This window comes from Rhinolophus hipposideros (assembly GCF_964194185.1).
Source record: "Rhinolophus hipposideros genome assembly, chromosome: 4".
Taxonomy (NCBI): domain Eukaryota; kingdom Metazoa; phylum Chordata; class Mammalia; order Chiroptera; family Rhinolophidae; genus Rhinolophus; species Rhinolophus hipposideros.
This window is the reverse complement of record NC_138050.1, coordinates 49646260-49666493: the sequence shown is the minus strand read 5'-3', so window position 1 is coordinate 49666493 and position 20234 is coordinate 49646260. Positions and strand designations below refer to the sequence as shown.

General features: G+C 42.5%; 2 protein-coding genes across 8 annotated transcripts in view; one reads left to right on the top strand and one right to left on the bottom strand.

Moving 5' to 3' along the window:
* Window positions 1-6276, top strand: part of INTS10 (integrator complex subunit 10) — a 30240-nt gene extending 23964 nt beyond the window's left edge. For 3 of the 6 annotated variants that reach the window (XM_081046438.1, XM_081046441.1, XM_081046440.1), the window contains exons 16-18: window positions 530-623; window positions 3640-3717; window positions 5872-6276. In XM_081046438.1, coding sequence (XP_080902564.1) covers window positions 530-623; window positions 3640-3717; window positions 5872-6028 — 329 coding nt within the window. In that variant the 3' untranslated portion in view covers window positions 6029-6276. The remainder of the gene's footprint in view (window positions 1-529; window positions 624-3639; window positions 3718-5871) is intronic. The other 3 variants (XM_081046439.1, XM_081046443.1, XM_081046442.1) reach the window with 1 other exon arrangement.
* A 6903-nt stretch (window positions 6277-13179) lies between these two features.
* The window catches only part of HGSNAT (heparan-alpha-glucosaminide N-acetyltransferase), a gene marked incomplete at its 5' end in the record, with an annotated part of 32080 nt that continues 25025 nt past the window's right edge, over window positions 13180-20234 (bottom strand). For both annotated transcript variants that reach the window (XM_081046801.1, XM_081046800.1), the window contains 5 exons: window positions 13180-15611; window positions 16749-16861; window positions 16953-17023; window positions 17667-17744; window positions 19903-19989. In XM_081046801.1, coding sequence (XP_080902927.1) covers window positions 15430-15611; window positions 16749-16861; window positions 16953-17023; window positions 17667-17744; window positions 19903-19989 — 531 coding nt within the window. In that variant the 3' untranslated portion in view covers window positions 13180-15429. The remainder of the gene's footprint in view (window positions 15612-16748; window positions 16862-16952; window positions 17024-17666; window positions 17745-19902; window positions 19990-20234) is intronic.

The following is a 20234-nucleotide window of genomic DNA, read 5'->3' as shown; positions in this document are numbered from 1 at the left end:
AGTGGTTGGGGCACTGCAGTGGCTGTCCCAGCTGCCATGGGTGCTCACCACAGACGCTTCCCAACCCAACGCTTGCTGCCAGGGAGAGGGGTGTTGGATTTCATACTGTCTGTTAGGGAAAGACCACCTTTGAATCAGTTGGTATTTATACTTTATTGCTTATCTTAACACATTGTTTTTGAGTTGCAAGGAATCTCATATCCTTGTCCAAGTGCCCAGAGCAATAATTCTTAACCTTTTCGGGGGATACAACACCCTTCCTCCTCTTTCATCTCTTATTAAGAAAATAGAAGCTTTTGCTCTTATGACCACATAGCATGTTTGATTATCATCTATATGAAAAACATTTATCTTTGTGAGGTAGTTTGGTCAGTTTAAAAATCATTAGTTTTGGAATCAGGCAGACCTGGGTTCCAATACTGACTCTCCAATTGTTAGTGGGATTACTCAGTCACTACAAGCCTGTTTCCTCATCCAAGAGACCAGAGCACTTTGCTCTTCATGTGGTTAACCTGAATCTGGCCTGCAGATATTGATATGCTGGAGGAATTCGCCTACTTAAGAACTCAGGAAGGTGGGAAAATTCATCTGGAATTACTACCCAATCAAGGAATGCTGATCAAGTAAGCAGACTGTCTCATGCCCTCCTGTGCTAAGTGCTCTCCTTCTGTGTGCTTGTAGGACATACTTGTAAATTTACATACCTTTCAAAAATTTAATAGAAAGGAATCCAAACCTGATCTCTTTTTTTAAGAGTAGGTTGAATTCTGGATACCTTTCCCAAGACTTCCCATTTTCTTAGCTACATTTCTGATAAAATGTTGCTTCAATTGGGGTGTTCCTATTACTTTTGAAACTTTTTCACTTGATGACACTCTTATTCATGATATCTTTTCCGTTCCAAAATTTGCAGCTTGATTCTATAAATTTTTGATTAGACTTAGAGTGCTGTCAATTAAGAAAAGCCATGCTTAATTGTACTGGATTAGGACAATTCATTAGGAAAAACTACAAACGTTATTTGTAAATTATACTTGGAGTTCAGTATTGAATTGAAGCCCACCTAAGTTCTCCTCATTGCTTACATAGAAAGCAATAGAAAAATACATAAACATTTTACAAAGAAAAATAGCCGGTCTGGACCTCCAAGAATGCACCTACCCCAATAAGTGATGGTGGGGTGCTTGGCCTCAGGCATGCCCCCCTACACCTAGAGAAAGTTAGTGACCATTTATGATTTTTAAATAGCTCATAAATCTTGCTTCTATCCTTTAGTCCTCGCTGTAACTTGGATAATATATCCTCTGTGATTGAAATGCCACGCAGTTTGATTTTCGTACTTCCTCCCTTGCATTCTGCATATTCAGCATGTCTTCAGTCATTGTAGAGCCACTACAAGAGACTGAACCTGAGTGAGAAGAAAGTGTTGCTAAGGCTGAAAACATTTTCCTTTTCCCCTCAATTGTGAAATGAACAAGTTTTCAGTCGTTGAAAGCCAAAATCCACATCTTGTTCTATCTTTGTAGAGTCTTAGAAGTGTTGAGAGAGGAAAGTAAGAGATGTTCATTCTGGATATCTATAACCTCAGTAATTTGGTGCATAGAAACATGTCCGGTCAATAATAGAGTCTTGTGGAATCCAGTCTAAGGAATGGGAAAATTAAGGGGGGGTTCTTGTCCTTCATCTTGTAAATGTTATTAAATATTTTAAACATATAAAAAATGCTCTTTTTTTTTGTTTGTTTTTGTTTTTTTTTTAAGCATAAGACCTTTATACATTAGGTTGCTTCAGCAAGATGGACTGGACATGCTCATCTTCCCATCTCCATTTACTTCCCTAAGACTGTGAATACAAACTATGGGAACAATAATTGCAGGTTCAAAATATTCTTAACAATGTTTGAGAAGAAAATTGCTTTTTGACATGGGAGCCTCCGTAACCCCTTTTGTGTTGTGATTTCTTTTCTAGGTTTTGAGGCTGGATATACAAACATACCTTTAATAGTTTTTTAGTTAATTCAAATTAACACTAATTATATAAATTATTATAATATAGAGACAGCCTTAGAACCAACTTCATTTACTTAGGATTAAACCTACGGATAATTCTCACTTTACTTAGATGATGTTTAACTGTGGAAGTGGGAGAGAATGGATTGCCGAAAAACTCAACAGTGGAATCTCAGTTTACTATACTGGAACCTTTCTTTTTTAGCCAGTTTTTATTAAGCTAAACAGTGACCTGGATTACATGCAGAGAACCCCGTGGACAAGGAATGAATCAAGTAACTGTTGGGCACCAGATAATATCACTGTTAAGGGTTGTTTAGGGCAAGGCATTGATTCACAATGTACGTTTCTAGGCTATGAGGGATAATTCCATGCTCCCACCTTGGTCATTATACCCTTAATTTCTTCTAACTCCCCTGTAGAAGACCATTAAGCCTCAAAGGAAACCTGCTTCCATCAGTTTGGAAGCAGGAATTGGCATTGTTATTCAGTGAGTTGACATTGTAGGATTTTGTCCAGTCTTCACTGTGTGAGTCTCAAGGTTCATTTAAAACCTGCATTTCAAATTACTTATGCCTCAACTACAGTGGGAAAAGCAAGCTGCGTACGCCAGAGCACTCTTGCTAATTGAGGTATGATTGGAATCTTGAGTAAAACTACATTCCTTTTCCCTTTGGGATGCAAACAAATTCTCTGAAGCCACTGAAGACCTTTTGGGGGGGCCCCTGCAGCTGAGTGGCAGAGGTGTTGTGAACAGTGTACAGTCCCTCCCCTGGGGTAAGGTTGTGAGTCCGTCCTAGTTGTGGCATCTCGAATGCAATCAGGTACAGTACGAACACTGGGGCACCTGGGGCCTGCCTGACATTTTGCTTTTATGTATTGTAAAATAGAGAAAAATTTCTATGCTGATATTTGCAGTATCTTAGTTGCATTAGACTGGATGAAAATGGAAAACGGTGTCTTGTGTATGCTCTGAATAGGGTGGATAATGATATTCTATGAGTTGATCACCCAGCTAATATACTAAATCTTTGTTGTTACAGAATTCTGCAAAGCCATGGGTCCCAGACTCTTTTTTTCCCCCCATTTTTCCTTTTTTCAGTACTTTTTGAAATTCAAACTCAACCTTTCTTTATCAGAAAAATTGCCAGCCCCGCTAGTCCTCTTGGAAGGGCCTCTTCACTTTGGGGCTTCAGTCCTGTCAAGGATGGTTACAGAAAGTCACCAGGTCTATTTCTGGGATTGGCATGGGCATGAGAAGAGTGGAGAGTGAAGGATGCTGGATGTGAAAACGTGTCTTCTCAAGTGTTAACCCCTCTCCCCACCGCCATTCAGTTGCATCTCATCGTCCTTCCTCAGTGGTTGCTTTTTATGCCAAATCTCAAGTGGGCTGAGCTCGGAGACCAGGAACCAAGATGCCTGTGGACAGGCCTCAGCAGCGGGTGCAGTGAGAGGGCTCACTAGCTTCTCCCCGTCGTCCTGACGCAGCTGCAGCCAGGGGCCGGTGGAGGTTAAAGGGTTTCTGTATAGTCTGCTTCTGGTCTTGTGCATTTTCTCTGGCGTGTTGTTTTTGCAGTGCAGGGTGAGTCGGTGTGGGTGTTTGAATGCTGCTGTTTGCTGTTTTTTAAAGGCCTTCTAGCCCTCCCATGGGGTTACTGCAGCAGGAATTCTTACCTGTGCTTCAGCCCAGCATACAGACTGCTGACAGGTACCAAGTGGAAAAACACCTGCTCATAGTGTGCTGTTATGTCAACATGTTTTACTGCCCATGGTTTTCAGCTCTTTGTTCCTCAGTGCTCTTCTTCATGCTTTATTTTTTTAATTTATTCTGCATTCCTTGGCAAACCATCTGGTTGTAATATTATTGTAACATTTCTTATTTTTTCCCATAAGTTGCCAGTGTTTTTGTGTTCGATTTAAAAATCATTATGGATCTAGAAAAACATGAAAGTTATATAAAACTGTCAGATTTAAGTGCACATTAGATTAGGCACTAAACTATGATTCTCTTTTTATAAAACATAAGGCATTCAATTATAACTATTTAAGGATGCCGAACCTTATTTTAAGTACATTTTTATTCTTGGATTTTCATATTAGTGACCAGTGCTGAGGTTTTGATCTCAGCAGGCATTCACACAGTATTTGCCTGCCATCGATGCTGGTTTTTAGACCTTAATGTTACGAATTGAAAATATTTGGTAGGCTAGAATGTCATGTTTATTAGCTGATTTATCCTGTTCTTAAATCACAAAAATTAAGTAATTCTCTTCTTCATCCAAATTTGCCAGAGGGATAGAGGCTCTGATAGAAATATAATTGTGTTGTGCTGCCCTGTCGATATGGCAACAGTACCATTGAACCATGACCAGCAGGGCACATTTTATTATGTTTTGCTTGTATTATGGGGAAGGTTTGCTTTGAACCATCAATACCCTTGAGCTTATTGTCCGCACATGCCAGTAACTTGGTTAGTGAGTCAGCGCCAACATGGGGTTGCAGTATGGGACCCAGAAGATTAGAATCTCAGGACAGCATAAAATGGTCTGCATCTATTCCCAGTGGGACTCGGCCTCGTCACTGACACGGTGTCCTTGTTACCGAGTTCACCAGCCAGATGTGACTAGAAATGTTCACAGAGAACTGTGTATTTCCTCCATGGCTTGGCCATTTCACTGCATGTTCTTTAAAATGTCCGTGGGCAGTGTGGAGTGGCCAGAAGTATCCTTACGAGTCTCGACAAAGCTGGGGTGTTTTTCTTCTGCTGCACTGCAGCCTTATGGCTTCTGTGGTACTTCTACACTAAATTTTTAAAGTCTACAAATTTTAAAGCACAAACATTTTAGAGTGGTTTCAACAGTTTTCGTTTGGCCAATACATAACAATCCAATTTTAAATGTGTCCCTGTGTCCGATGCAAGTGTAGCAGCAGGGGTGGGGATGGAGGTGGCTTCTATTTGTCTCAATCCACCACATTGCTGAACGAGTAGTTAAAACTCCTTTCCTTTTCACCGAACCTGTTGGATTTTGCTAGATTATTCTTTTCCTTTCTTCATTTTGGTGGGATTTCCTTTGTGATTTCCTTCTCTAAAGCACAACTTTTTGGGGTGTAATTAGAGACCTTGCTTGTGTTCCCACCTGCCCTCCCACCACTGTGCACGTGGAGCAGATCTGGTGTTCACGTGGCTTCCGCAGGCCATTGGCTGTTCTTCATCGATTTCTGCTTCTCTCCCCACCTGTGCCAGACTCTTGTCTTGGGACCCCCAACTCCTCCTGCTTCTCAAGCAGACATGAATCTGGCTGGGCTCACCACTTAGAGGAGCTGTCCTGTTCTGGCAGCACAGGGACAGAGACATGCCCGAACCCCGGTGGCTGTGCACAATCCCTGAACCTTTCACAGAGCACCGGCCCGAGGGGCCAGGGACCCGAGCTCAGTTTGGTGGCTGGTTCATTGTGGTTTTCCTCCTCCCTGCTGCTGCCTCTGCAGTCAGCTGGCCTGACTAGGCACGAGCTGTGTGCTAGTGTGAAGAGGGACCCAGTCGGCCCAGAGTAACAGAACTGTGCACAAGTCAGCGTAGGGACTTGTCAAAGCTGCAGGAGTTCAAAAGCAAAGCAGGTGACATTTTACCAGACATTTAGATGTTTAAAATATCCTTTTACTGAGTGGGAAAGATGTCATTCTAGTTTTAAGTCTTTCTGAGAAGGAATAGGCAAAGGGGTTGATTGGTTAGGGCTATTCTTTTTTAAATTGTTTACTTATTATACTTAGATATGAGGCAGGCCTTCCTCCTACCCCAGAGACCCTGACCAGTGATGTCAGCGCTAACCGTGGTGTCCCTCTGTTTCCCTGTCACTGCCCTCAGGCACCACACGGTTACTCGGGGCATCACCAAGGGTGTGAAGGAGGACTTCCGCCTGGCCATGGAGCGCCAGGTGTCCCGCTGCGGTGAGAACTTGATGGTGGTGCTACACAGGTTCTGCATCAACGAGAAGATCTTGCTTCTTCAGACTCTGGCCTGACTGGAGACCTTTCTGCTACACAAGTCATAGCCGTGTCATTTTGGGGGAAGACATAAAGCATTTATGAATGTTGCTTTATGACTCTTAAAGAGAAGAAAACTGAGTTCTAACTCCTTGGTTGCCTAAAAGTAGTTCCCAAGAGTCTGAGAAGCTATTTCTATTTTTAAGAGTCATTGTTTTGTAATTTTTGTAAAACAAAAGAATCAACCTGTTTTGTAAATAAAAATCATCCTAAATTTGGAGTTTTTAAGATGTTATCTCAATTTTTACGAGTTTCTAAACAAGGGTGCACTTTACTTTTAAAAAGACATTATTCTTTTCACGATCTCAAGATTTGATTTTCCATAGTTACATTAAATATTACATATCAACATTATATTTTCATTTGGGAAGTTTTAATACCAAAAACCTTTATGCCAGAGTGAACGTGAGTGAACTTCTGCTGAAGGAGCCATGAGGGTGGGGGTGGGGGTCTGCCAAACAGTCCAAGAAAAGGAATGATGGAAGAAGGGGAGGCGGCCTCCCTGCTCAGGCCTCAAGACAGCCCTGCTGCTGTGCCAGGGCAGCCTGGTGCTGTCTGCCGTTGCTCTGGGGCCAGACTGCTGGGCTTCCAACCCTGGCTCTGCGCGACCCTGCTTGCCATGTATTAGGGACAAGTTAGTTTCTCTGTTCCTCAAGCTTTTCAATCAGAAAAACAAAGGTAGTGGCACTTACAGGTTGTTGTAAAGACTAAGTGCGACATCACCTGAAATACTTAGAAGAGTAATTGCCCATCGTAATTGTTCAACCAGTGTAAGCTGTCAGGTTTATTTTTTTTCTTTTGCTGTTCCCAGAAATATATCAAGTAAACAGCAAACATTTGTTTCTAGGGGCTATTTAAGAATGAACGAGCTAAGAAGTTATTCATTTACTTTGCATAAAGAGATTTAGAAATCTAAATAAGACCCTTTTTATAGGTATATTAAAGTCAATAAAGTGGTTTAACTAATAGACATCTGATCTCAGGCAATACTTCCTCTAGCTGATTTTACAGTGTATCAATATAATATGAATAGATTACAACTATATAAACCATCCTATTGTTTTTCTCATGGAGTGTGTTGTCCTCCAACTGCTTTCAAATTAAACACACACTTACCTCTTTGTTTTACTAACACCCTCCTCAGATTGGAGTTTGGGAGCAGCATATATCAAAACAAGACTTTCTAATACCCAAATCGTTAGGCACCAGATAAAAAAGGATCATTTTTTTCTTAATTTAGTGGTGTCACTCCTGTGTGCCAAATTGCAGGGGAAGTGGGAGGGTGTGACTACTGATTTACTAGTGGTAAATCAGAAAAAGAACTGATTTCTATAGAGAAAGTCCCAGTAGTCAGGACAGAATTTCACCAGAACCCAAAATGGTAACAGACACTGGGGAGCCATGTGCCAGGCACTTCAGGGAGCAAGGCCACCTGTCCTTAGAGCTAGCATTTTGGATGGAATTCTGCAAAGTAAAGTCAGCATGATAATGGCATCTTTTGTCTATTGTAGTGTTTAGACATACACAATTAGATAAAGTGTTTATGAAGACAGGCAATTTATAGCATAATGCAAATATCCAGTATTTCTTCCAACTTTGAATTTGGAAATGCATGTATCCTGAAGAAAAACATTATTTTGGAACTAATCCCCAACAAATACTGATTACCGAGAAAAATGTGGGCTTGCTACACTGGGGAAGAGTTAGATTACACATGAGAGAGATCCAAGATGGCTGCATCCTTCCATGAACACATTAAAATTACAGCTAAATTATAGAACAATCAACCTGGAGAACCATCTGAAGTTTAGCCAAACAGAACAGCCAAACAGTCCTATAACTGAAAATATAAAGAAGAAGCCACAACGAGACTGGTAGGAGGGGCAGAGAGGCAGAACGAGCCCTAAACCTCCCTGTGGTGGTTAAGAATCAGGAGGGATACCTCAGCCACGGAGGTTCCTCCTGGGAGGAGAGAGGGACGTCAGCCCCACACCAGGCTCCCCAGCCAGAGAACTGGTGCCAAGAAAAGGAGCCCCCACGACATCTGGCTGTGAAAAACAGTGGGAATTCTGACCATTGGGGTAGGACAAAAGGCTGCAGGAAACCCAGATGTCCTCTTAAACAGATAGCACACAGGCTCTCTCACAGGCACTCACCTTGGGTTCCAGCGATGGGACAGTGACCCGGGGCCTTGGAGACATATGGGGGGGTCAGACTGAGGAGTGTGACTTCAGGGGGAGGACTGGAGGACAGTCGGCATTTTCCCGGTGAGGGGTCCTCTTTCTGTGCAGCCATCTTTCTCTATATTGAGCCCGCCCCCACAGGCCAAGTCTGAATTTGGCTTGGTGAGCTCCAATGCTTCGCTCTGTTGACTCAGCTGGGACCTGCCCTCCTCCCCCATTCACAGCCGCACAGCCGGAGACACTTTCTTAGAGCACCCAGCCCCTCCTGCATTGCACTCTCTAGGAAAACTGTTGGAGTCCATGGGCCTAAGGCAGGTGGCAACTGGCTTTGGTGCACTCTGAGACTTTTGCTGAGTCACTCCAGGTTTAGCACTGGCACCAAACCAGAATCTGCATTAACCTGATGACCACAACTCTTCCCACTCTAGTGACTCCCTGAGACCCTGACTCACTTAACTCATATACCACACCAGGTTTTATCAGTGGCTGAAGCTTAAGGCAGCTGGCAGGTAGCAGCAGGCCTCCAGGTGTCCCAGCTTTTTGCACAGTCCCCCAGGCCTAGTGCTGGTGGAAGCCATCCTCAGTTCACAGCATGGCCTCTCCCACATGCCTCCAGGTATGGCATTGGCAGCGAACAACCATGTATTGCTTTGTAGCTCCTACCAGGACTCCCTGCTTGGTCACAGGCAGTGGCTAACTTGGGCCTGCACCTGAGCTCCTCCTGAGAGACCTCAGAACCAATATACTTGCAGGTCAGCTTCAGACGACAGCAGAACATTACCCAATTAGCCCCACAAGCAGCATACACAAAGGACAGTCTTAACAGGCAACAGAGCCCACTGGGGTAAATCCCACTCAGTGGGGTAAATCTCCCACACAGCAGCCCATAAGCTGTGGACATGGCCAAACCCCACAGCTAATCAGCCTGAGGGTCAGTCCCACCTATTGATGTGCCAAAAGCACTCAAGGCTCAACTACAATAGGAGGGCACACACAATCCATACAAGGGACACTCCTGGAGCACCCAGAGCAGGAGACAAGGGAGACTGTGCCACTGGGCCCCACAGGGCATGTACCACATAAGGCCACCCGGCCAGAACTGGGAGACATAGCAGAAATACCTAATACATAGAAACAAACACAGCGAGGCAGCCAAAAGTGAGGAAACAAAGAAATGCATCCCGAATGAAAGAACAGGAGAAAACTCCAGAAAAAGAACTAAACGGAAATGGAAGCAAGCAACCTACCAGGTAAAGTTCAAAACAATGGTTATAAGGATGCTCAAGGGACTTAGTGAGAATTTCAACAAATAGATTGGAGGCATAAAAAAAAAAACGTAGAAATCATAAAAAAGAACCAGTTAGAAGTGAAGAATACAACAAGTGAAATGAAGAATGCACTGGAAGGAACTGTTGGTGAACAGACTAGATGAAGCAGAGGATTGAATCAGTGATTTGGAAGACAAGATAGCAAAAAACACCTAATCAGAGCAGCAAAAAAGAGAAAGAATAAAAAAAATAAGGATAGTTTAAGCGACCTCTGGGACAACATCAAGTATAACAACATTCGCATCATTGAGGTACCAGAAAGAGAAGAGAGAAAGCAAGAAATGGAGAATGTATTTGAAGAAATAATGACTGAAAACTTTTCTAACCTAGTGAAGGAAATAGACATACAAGCCCAGGAAGTGCAGAGTCCAAAACAGGATGAACCCAAACAGGCCCACACCTAGACACCTTATAATTAAAATGGCAAAGGTTAAAGACAAAGAGAGAATCCTAAAAGCAGCAAGGGAAAAGTAACTAGAACTTGTAAGGGAGCTCAGCTGATTTCCCAACAGAAAGTTTGGAGGCCAGAAGGGACTGGCAGGAAATATTCAACATGATGAAAAGTGAGGACCTCCAACCCAAACTACTCTACACAACAAAGCTATTGTTTAAAATTGAAGGACAGATAAAGAGCTTCCCAGACAAGAAAAAGCTAAAGGAGTTCATCACCACCAAACCAGTATTACAAAGAATATTAGAGGGACTTCTTTAAGACAGAAAAACAAAATCAAAATTATGAATAATAAAATGTCAATAACTACATACCTATCAACAATTACTTTCAATGTAAATGAATTAAATGCTTTAATCAAAAGACATAGGAAGGCTGAATGGATAAGAAAACAAAACCCTTACATATGCTGCCTACAAGAGACTCACTTCAAATTGAAAGACACACACAGAGACAGAAAATAAAGGGGTGGAAAAAGATGTATCACGAAAATGGAAATGGAAAGAACAAACAAACAAAAAAGCTGGGGTAGCAATACAAAACAGATTTTAAAACAAAGGCTAGGGGGCAGCCGGTTAGTTAGCTCAGTTGGTTAGAGCACGATGCTCGTTAAGACCAGGGTTGCTGGTTCAATTCCCACATGGGCCACTGTGAGCTGCGCCCTCCACAACTAGATTGAAACAACTACTTGACTGGAGCTGATGGGTCCTGGAAAACCACACTTAAAAAATAAATTTTGAAAAGTTTAAAAAACATAACAAAACAAAGCAAAGGCTATAAGAAGAGACAATGAAGGACCCAGTAATCCCACTTCAGGATATTTATCCAAAGAAACTGAAGCTACTTCTAGGGGACATGTGAATCCATCTGCTCATTGCAGCATTGTTTACAATGGCCAAGCTGTGGAGTGTCTGTTGCTGGAAGAATGGATAAAGAGGAGGAGGTACATATATACAATGGGATATTGCTCGGTCTTGGAAGGGAATGGGTTCTCACCATCTGCAGAAGAATGGATGGACTTGAGGGTGTTGTGCTGAGTGGAGTGTCAGACGAGAAAGACAGATGCAATGTGATTGTGCTTATATGTGGAATCTAAAGGACAAAATGATCAAACAAAACAGCAACAAACTCATAGATTCAGAAAACATTTTGATGGTTGCCAAATGGGAGGTGGGTGGGAAGTGTGGGTGAAAGAAAAAGAAGGGATTAAGAAGTACAAATTGGTTATTACAAAGTAGTTATGGGGATGCAGGGTATAGCATAAGGAACATAGTCAATAATATTGTAATAACTATGTATGGTGTCAGATGGGTACTAGATTTGTTGGAGTGATAGATGGGAGAGGGTTCAGGGCAGGGTGAAAAAGATGAAGGGATTAAGAAGTACAAATTGGTAGTTATAAAATAGTCATGGGGATGTAAAGTGTAGGGAATATAGTCAATGATATGGTAATAACTAGGCATAGTGCACGGTGCACGGTGGGTATTAGATCAGGGGACCACTTCTTAAATTATATAAATGGGTAACCACTATGCTGTGCACCTGAAATTAACAAAATAATATTGAATGTCAAAAAAAGAAGGAAGATTAGAAATAAATAAAACATCTAATCATTCAACTCAAGAACCTAGAAAATGAATAAAATAATCCAAAGAAAGGAATTAGGAAATTTAAAAGCTGAAATTAAAGATAAAAAGAAACAAACTACAAGAACTAATTTAATCAGTAAACCCAACAAATCTTTTTTTAAAGGCATAATAAAACAGCTGGAATTTTGTCAAATAGGATGAATAAAAAAATAATTTAAAAAAACACAAATTGAAATTGTCCATAACTACAGGTATTAAAGATATTAATTTACAGGATAATGTACGAGGTCTAATAATTAAGTTCAAGAACTTGTTACAACAATGTTACTAACCTTTTTTTGATATCAGAAGGATTATTCATTATGAATTTGTACCAACTAGACAGTTAACCAAGCTTACTGTTTGAAAAGGCTGCATGAAAAAGTTAGCCTGAACTTTTCGCCAACAATTCATGGCTCTTGCATCATGACAATGCACCAGCTCACACGGCACTGTCTGTGAGAGAGTTTTTAGCCAGTAGACAAATCACTGTATTGGAACACCCTGCCTACTCACCTGATCTGGCCCCCAGTGACTTCTTTCTTTACCCAAAGGAAATATTGAAAGGAAGACATTTTGATGACTTTCAGGACATAAAGGGTAATACGACGACAGTTCTGATGGACATTCCAGAAAAAGAGTTCCACAATTGCTTTGAAGGGTGGACTAGGCGCTGGGGTTGGTGCATAGCTTCCCAAGGGGGGTACTTCGAAGGTGACCATAGTGATATTCAGCAATGAGGTATGTAGCACTTTTTCTAGGATGAGTTCGCAAATTTAATTGTCAGACATCATAATGTAGACATTTCTGTCAATGAAATATAAAAAACTTAAAAAAAAAGTTAGGTTATACCAATATGCAACTAAAGACAGACACTGGCAATGTGCTTTCCCATCTAATCTTACACTCCCAAAGGAGGTCTTCACCACCTTCCACATAATCATGGGCTTGGTCAATCCGGGTTCCCTTGTCAGCGCTGGGTTTGCAAGTCAAGTGTGGCATGTAGCCAATAAGACACCACGGGAAGCATGCTGAGATTTCTGGGGAGGGTTTCCTGGCTAATATAATTATGAGACACACAAAAGGAATGCCCTCCCCTTCCAGTGAGTGTCTCGTTTGCTGTGTTTGGCTGTCACAGAGGCAGTCATCTCACAGCCATGAGATGAAGTGAGCTGGCTGAGTGCAAGCGGATTGGAGCCAGCCTTCCTCAGGACTTCCATGTGAGAGACATTGTCCTTCTAACTCGGCTGAATCAGGGTTTCCTGTTCTTCATGGTTCCAGACATCCTAACTGATCTACTCCCCAGTTTGAGAAATGCTTCTGGATAACTCATCCGGCGAGGCCCAACGGGCTGTACTTGCTAAGATTTGGGGTGACACAACTGTGACCATCCATCATGACTCATTGCCAACAGAAGGGTAGCAGCAGGTTTCCTCCAAGATAATTGTCCCCACACACATTAGCTCCGTGAACATTTTCATGGGGCACACTAGACACTAATTTTATCAGCACTGAAATATTAAAAACAAAACAACCATTGCATTGCTTTAATAAATGTTTATTTAGTTAGTGCCTGTTAAGTACGAGGCACAGTGTTTGTGAATGCAGATGAACAGGGCATAATTCTTGCCCTTAACGAGCTCACAGTCTAGCATGGGGAACTAGACAGGTACACAAATAGCGACCTCATAAAGTGAGGAGTGCCATGAGCGTGACCCCGTAAGATACTCTGAGAGCGCAGAGGAAGAAAACACCATTTTTGGACTAGAATAAAAGAGAGGTGCCTTAGAAGTATGGGGTCTAAAGTGACTGGTCATGTGTAGATAGGAGGAAATTAAGAGGAAAAAGTAATCCAGGAAGACTATAATCAAAGTCAGAAGCAGGAGTTCCTGACTAAGTGATGGAGGTGGGAGGACTCTAGATGGGCCCAGAAGGTGGGGAAGGAAAGCTGGAAATGGGTGTTGGGCTCAACTGAGGATGGTTACGCATGCCAGGCAAAGCTGTTACAACTTCAGCGTAAGGTTTTATACAGAGGTGGTCTGCTCTGAGCTCTGCTTCATAAAGCTTAATCCAGTTACTTTACGGAAGGAGGGACTGAGGGAAGGAGGCCAATTTAAAAAGAATTACAAGAGTCTGGACTAGAGTAACAAGGTAGTGACAATGAGAATGAAGAAGACACGGGAAGATGGAGACAGATTTAAGATGTGGCAGTGACTAACTATGGAAAAAGCGAGGGAAAGCAGGTAGGTGGGTGAAAGATGGCAGTTTTATATTGAGACGAGAATGATCCACTCACAGAGCTAGGAAAATCCAAAGAGAAAAAGGTTTGAATTCAGAAGAAGGAAAGAGGGAAGAGGTGAGCCTGGATACTGGTAGATGTCCAAGTGGAGGGGTTCAGCAGGCAGTGAAAGTTGGGATGAGAGTTCAGGATAGAGGTCTGAGCTGGAAATACACAGTAGGAAGTCATCCATGCAGTGGTGACAGTAGAAGCAACGTTGAGATGGCCTCATCTCACCACAGAAGCATGCTCTAAAGTACAAGCTATTGTCACATTTTCCTTAAATATGGAATTCTGACAGAAAATTCATAAGTATGATGATGCATCACATGAAAAGTGCTGTTTCTCTTTGTATGTTTTCCCATCCTCACTCCTGAGAAACTACTTCTTCAGTTTTGTGATTCCAAGCAGGAAAGTGGCCTCCACTGTGGAGGGTCATTCCAATGAGAGTTTTTTAAACTTTCATTATCATTTATTTTGAAGAGTTTTCCATAATAAAATTATTTTTCTAAGGATTTCAGAAAAGCTACTGATGTATCCCACCTCATGGGGTCTAACTAAGACTTGGAAGGGAACTGAGAGGCCATCACTATCTCCCTCATTTCACAGATGACGCAACTGCGGCCCAGACAGGCCAAAGAACTTGCCCAATATTTTACACGTAAGGATGGCAAAGCTGGAGCCCGAGCAAGACAATCTGCTTTTCCCTCTTCCACAGCTACGTCCCTGGGTACCATCTAGGTAGACGGAGAGAAAGACAGGGAAGTAGGTGGGTGGTCAGGATGGATGGATAGATAGGTAGATAGACAGATGATTGATAGGTTAATAGATACATAAGCCGATAACTAAGCAAGAGTAGCTAAAAATAACACATCTGTTTTTCAACATTTTTTTTTTCAAGTGGGGAAAAGGAGAAAATGGCTTGATAGAAAGGCATTTTGTTTGGACCCACCAAATGCCTTGCAGATCTGAAAAGGAAATTACCCTGACTTTCTTGAAACATGATACTTCACTTAACCAAAAATATTAGACTATATTACAACACATCACATTCAATATGCTTTATAGTCGGCCACAACAAAAATGATGGCATTCTTGGTTGGCATGTATACACATGGAAGGGCAGTTTGCAGGAAAACAAGATCAATCAGAATCAGATCCTAGTTGTGTTGTGTTTTTTTTTTCTGTCACTGAAGCAAAATGCCCATGGTAATTCCCTTTTGAAAAGTTAACCGAGAAATCCTTAGAATAAAGTTCAAATCCATCCACTTACATAGAAGATGGAGAAAAAAGACAATTTACATTTCAAATTCCTAAGTCCCACCTACACAGGTAGAGTTCTGATGAGCCGGTCACAGTCCGTTAGCCTGAGTGCACCAGCACCTTCCCCAACAATCTGGAAAGACACATCCTCAAGGTTTTATAATTAATGAGTCCCTTTAATAAAGGCTGCTTCGCTACTCCCCCCAAGCCCATTAGAGTCTGCCAGCAGCACACTTCAGCTGGAGCGGTCAGATCTTCCAAAACACCTTCTTTCTGTAGAGAATGTAGGCAATGAGCACCCAGAGAGCAGTGGCGACGATGTTCTGGATGAGATGCTCCTTGTGTGACTGGTTGTCCTGCAGCCTCCACTGAAAAGGGAAATAGTTCTGGAAGACCTCGTGGCCGACGTACACCAGGATGGAATTCATGCCTGAAGGAGAGACGCAGACGATGATGTTCTGTGTCACATCTGATCATCTACTGAACTCTTGAAATTTGACTTTCGTTCAGTGAGGAAAACAAAAAGCACGCACTTGTATTACTGGTTACTGCCAAAAATAAGAGATGCATGTCCTAGACACTTATGTGTCAACTGTATCAAAAAATTATTAGAAAATAGTCATTTTTATAACAATGTAATTCTTGAATGCTAAATCTGAAAGCCAAAATTATTAACTTATGGGGCGGCCGAATGGCTCGGTTGGAGCGCAAGCTCTGAACGACAGGGTTGCCAGTTCGATTCCCACATGAGCCAGTGAGCTGCGCCCTCCACAACTAGATTGAAGACAACCAGCTGCCACTGAGCTGCTGGAGGGGCAGCCGGATGGCTCACTTGGTTAGAGCACAAGCTCTCAACAAGGGTGCCAGTTCAATTCCCACATGGGATGGTGGGCTGCACCCCCTGCAACTAAAGATTGAAAATGGCGACTGGATTTGGAGCTGAGCTGCGCCCTCCACAACTAGATTGAAGGACAACAACTTGGAGCTGATGGGCACTGGAGAAACACACTGTTCCCCAATATTCCCCAATTAAAAAAAATTATTAACTTATATTTTCTCATAGAAAACTTGAGGTCCAAAGAAAGTAGCTATTACTAGAATCAGAGGGCTGAAATGAGCCATTGAAATGATCTGGTCTGTCAGTCTGCAGGTAGAACCGCATTTAAACCATCTGTTTGTCTCTTGATAATGTCTCTTGATATTTCTTATGCATCATCTGTAAGGACGTGCAGTTACATTAAGAAAGAAAGGGTGGCCCCATTTCTGAATCATCCAGAAACTGGATGATATGCCCCGGGTTGTTTCTGATCCTCTATAATTTGGTATTGCCTGAGGAAACAAGTGGAGCTTGTAACACTGTCTTAGTGGGTAAAATGGGGTGGACTGCCTGGGAACAGGCCAGGGACGTGCTGTGTAGCCTGGGACTGCGTGGCCTCTGCCACTTTCTCCCTCAGCCCACAGCGTGGAAACATGCCACCAGGGCCATGGGTCAAGGCCCCAGCACTGGGAATGCTCAGCTGGTCTCTGGTCACCATCACTGCCTCCCTTCGGGTTAGAGGTGACTTACCTGGGTACAAGAATGGGGCTCCTGTCCACAGTCCTTTCACATCCACAATGGGGTACAGGAGGAGCAGGATGAAGAAGGCGAAGGAGCTGAGCGTAGTGATGTATGAAATGGACCTAGGGGGTGAACGAGGTGTCTCAGTGCTCCTGGGGGCGCACCCGTGTGAGCACGACTCACCACTCAAATGATGCCGTGTTCTATACCTACCAGAGATTTTTGTTTACTGGAATAAAGCCTTCATTTTCAGAAATTTTCGTGAAAGCAACAGAGATAAGCCCCTATAACAAGGGATAAAGATGTTAAAAATGTCTTACGTATCATCTCAAAAACAACATGTTCCAAAACTGAAAAATATTAGTTATTTAATTATTCAGGGAGGGCTGAAAATTGTGTCTGTTATTTTGTTCTCTGAACTGGAAAAATATTTTTAAGATGTGTAACTAAAAATATTCTCCAAAACATATTGTTTCAGCGTTCCTCTGAGTTGAAGGTAAAGTAACTGATAAATGAGAGTGAGTCCTGAGAGGCAACACGATGGCAAGGTCAGGAGTAAAAGGAACAGTCAATCTTACAACTCTTGTCACCTGCACATTTGGAAGCCGGTGTTTGGAAACCTGTTCTTTGCCTGGTCTTTCTGGTATGGTTCCCGGCCAGAACCCACACCTCAGCTCCACTTCTTCAAGCCTTCCTGGCTGGCTATTTGATGGCAGACACTGACTTACATGTAAAGACATTTTTCTAAGAAAGTGAACCTGAGAATTTAGGTGTAAAGATTTGTTCCTCGCTGTTACTGAAGTGAAGACTGCTACCTGTTGTGATGTGGTGACAGCTGATAGACCCGTGTTGCTGAGCATCTTTGTCTTTGAAATACGTGTGTGTGTAAAAGAAAAGGAATTTTAATGAGAAATGTTGCTTACTTACTAGAAAACAACACCAAGCAGCGAATCTAACCAGGATGTCTTTGGTCTGATCCTTGTAATACAAGAGTATTTTTCCTGCCTGGAAAAGAAAACGCAGTATGACCAAGAGAGTCACCTTTCTTATTTCATATCTTAAGGTATATTCTTATTTCATATCCATCCACTGTCTTCGTCACTCACAGACTCTTCTGCCAGGCCCACTGCTAGAACCCTGGGATTACAAAGAGGAATGGCACGTCACCACTGCCCTTGACTCATGGAGATGGTGAGAGGCCCATGGGACCACTGGGTGGGGAGGGAGAGATGTTATAGAAGAAGGGCGGTCAAGGTGAGGCTATGAGCATAAAGCAGGAAGAGTGTTCAGGCAGATGGAACAGCATGCACAGAAACATGTCAAAAACAGGTGAAAAAGCCCAGCATCCCTGGGTGCTATAGGTAATTCAGACAGGCAGGAGGGTGGGGCGGGCAGGAAGGTGGCAGGCAGGTAGGCACATAGGTCTCACTACGAGGCACAGGCTTTCTCCCATAGGTGATGGGGAGCCAACCAAAGTTATGCTCCCCTGCGCCCAAAAGTATCAAGTGACCAATTCAGACTGGCCTGCTGGACAGCCTAGTCTGGAAGCAGTTACAGAAGAGGGACGGGGACAGGGGTGGAACTGGAGGCAGGAAAACATTTTAAAAACAGTAAAATCTGAACTTTGCATAAAATTCCCCCCAAATTAGGAATTAATTTCTGAAAACATCAACGTGTAAGAAAATGTTAATTATTTATAATAACAGCTAAATTTTATGAATGTCTTGTATGTGCCAGTTCTTAGAACTTTACATGAATTAAGTTATTTTATCCTCTTCTCACCTTTATGAATTAGGTGCTATTGAAGCACAGAGGGGTCAAGTAACCTTGGGCGCAAGGTTACCCCGCCAGTAAGTGGCCGAGCTGGGTTTGAACCCAGGCAGTGTGCACCAGGTCTGCACTCTTAACCTCAGGCCAGGGGCTCCCGCAGGTGCACATTCCCCTAGTGCGTGTGTAGGGATTGAATGGATGTGTGTAAACTGTGAACTGCCACAAAGACAAAGGTGGTACTCTAAACATGACATTAATCACTAAGATGTATACCCTTTAGACCTGACTACCCGTTATAGGAGCCACTGGCCACATGCAACTACTTACAATTTAATTTAATTAAAAATGAAATAAAATTGGGCGGCCAGGTGGCTCAGTTGGTTAGAGTGCAAACTCTGAATGGCAGAGTTGCCGGTTCGATTCCCACAGGGGCCAGTGAGTTGTGCCCTCCACAACTAGACTGAAGACAAATGAGCTGCTGCTGCGATTCCAGAGGGGTGGTCAGACGGCTCAGCTGGTTAGAGCGCGAGCTCTCAACAACAAGGTTGGCGGTTCAATTCCCACATGGGATGGTGGGCTGCGCCCCCTGCAACTAAGATTGAAAATGGCGACTGGACTTGGAGCTGAGCTGTGCCCTCCATAACTAGATTGAGGGATAAGACTTGGAGCTGATGGGCCCTGGAGAAACACACTGTCCCTAGTATTCCCTAATTTAAAAAAGAAAAGAATTGTTTTTCTTTAAAAAAAGAAATAAAATTAGAAATTCAGTTCCTCAGTCATGCTAGCCACATTATGAGTACTCAGTAGCCACACAGACAGTACAGACGACTATTTTCATCATCACAGAGAGTTCCATTAGCACTGACTGCTTCACGCATTTTTTTCCTTTCTGTCAGCTCCCCTCAAACAATGCTTTCAACCACCAATAAGAACTTTAAGAAAATCTAGACTGTTCAGAATTAAAATGAAACTGCATATGAGATAAACCAAGAATCACCTGTATTAACTTTAGCATAAAAATATGCATAACCTGAAACAATGTAAAGTGTACACAACTGACATGGTGGCTTCACCGCGTCACCAGTACCCAAACACTGCACAGTCTAGTAGAGAAATCTTTTTCCAGAAACTGCTGTGCCTCCATTTCTAAGATAATCCATATGAACAATAAGACTTTCTTTTGAGAATATAGAAATTATACCTAATTATTTGAATGTGAATTTTAGCAACTTCTAGTTATGGCAATCTGTCAAATATACATGGAAGTTATTAGATCTGTAATATACAAATGATAGACTTTCAATGAGCTATTTTAATGAAATAATTTTTTGAATTAGTGATGAAGCAATAATCACAGTCAGAAGAAATGTATCTGAATGAAATCAACAAATACCTGAACTCCTAAAAATGCCATCACGATGGAGTTGATGGTCCCTAGGATTCCTTCTGGATCGTAGGCCACCGTGGTGTGATAAAGCACCTTAACAAAACAGAACAAGAGGGCAGCACTCAGTCAGTGACCACGGAAATCCACACAAGCAACCCATAGACCAAATACAAACTTGAAGACACCCTAATATTCAATATGTTTGCTTTAGCTGCAGAACTCCATTGCCAACCTGTGGGGATTGCAGGCAGAATATTTCTGGCCAAGAAAGTGTGTGGTGTGTGACACTTCACAAGGGAACACAGAGCTCAAGGATGAGTCATGGTCCAGTGCAGCCA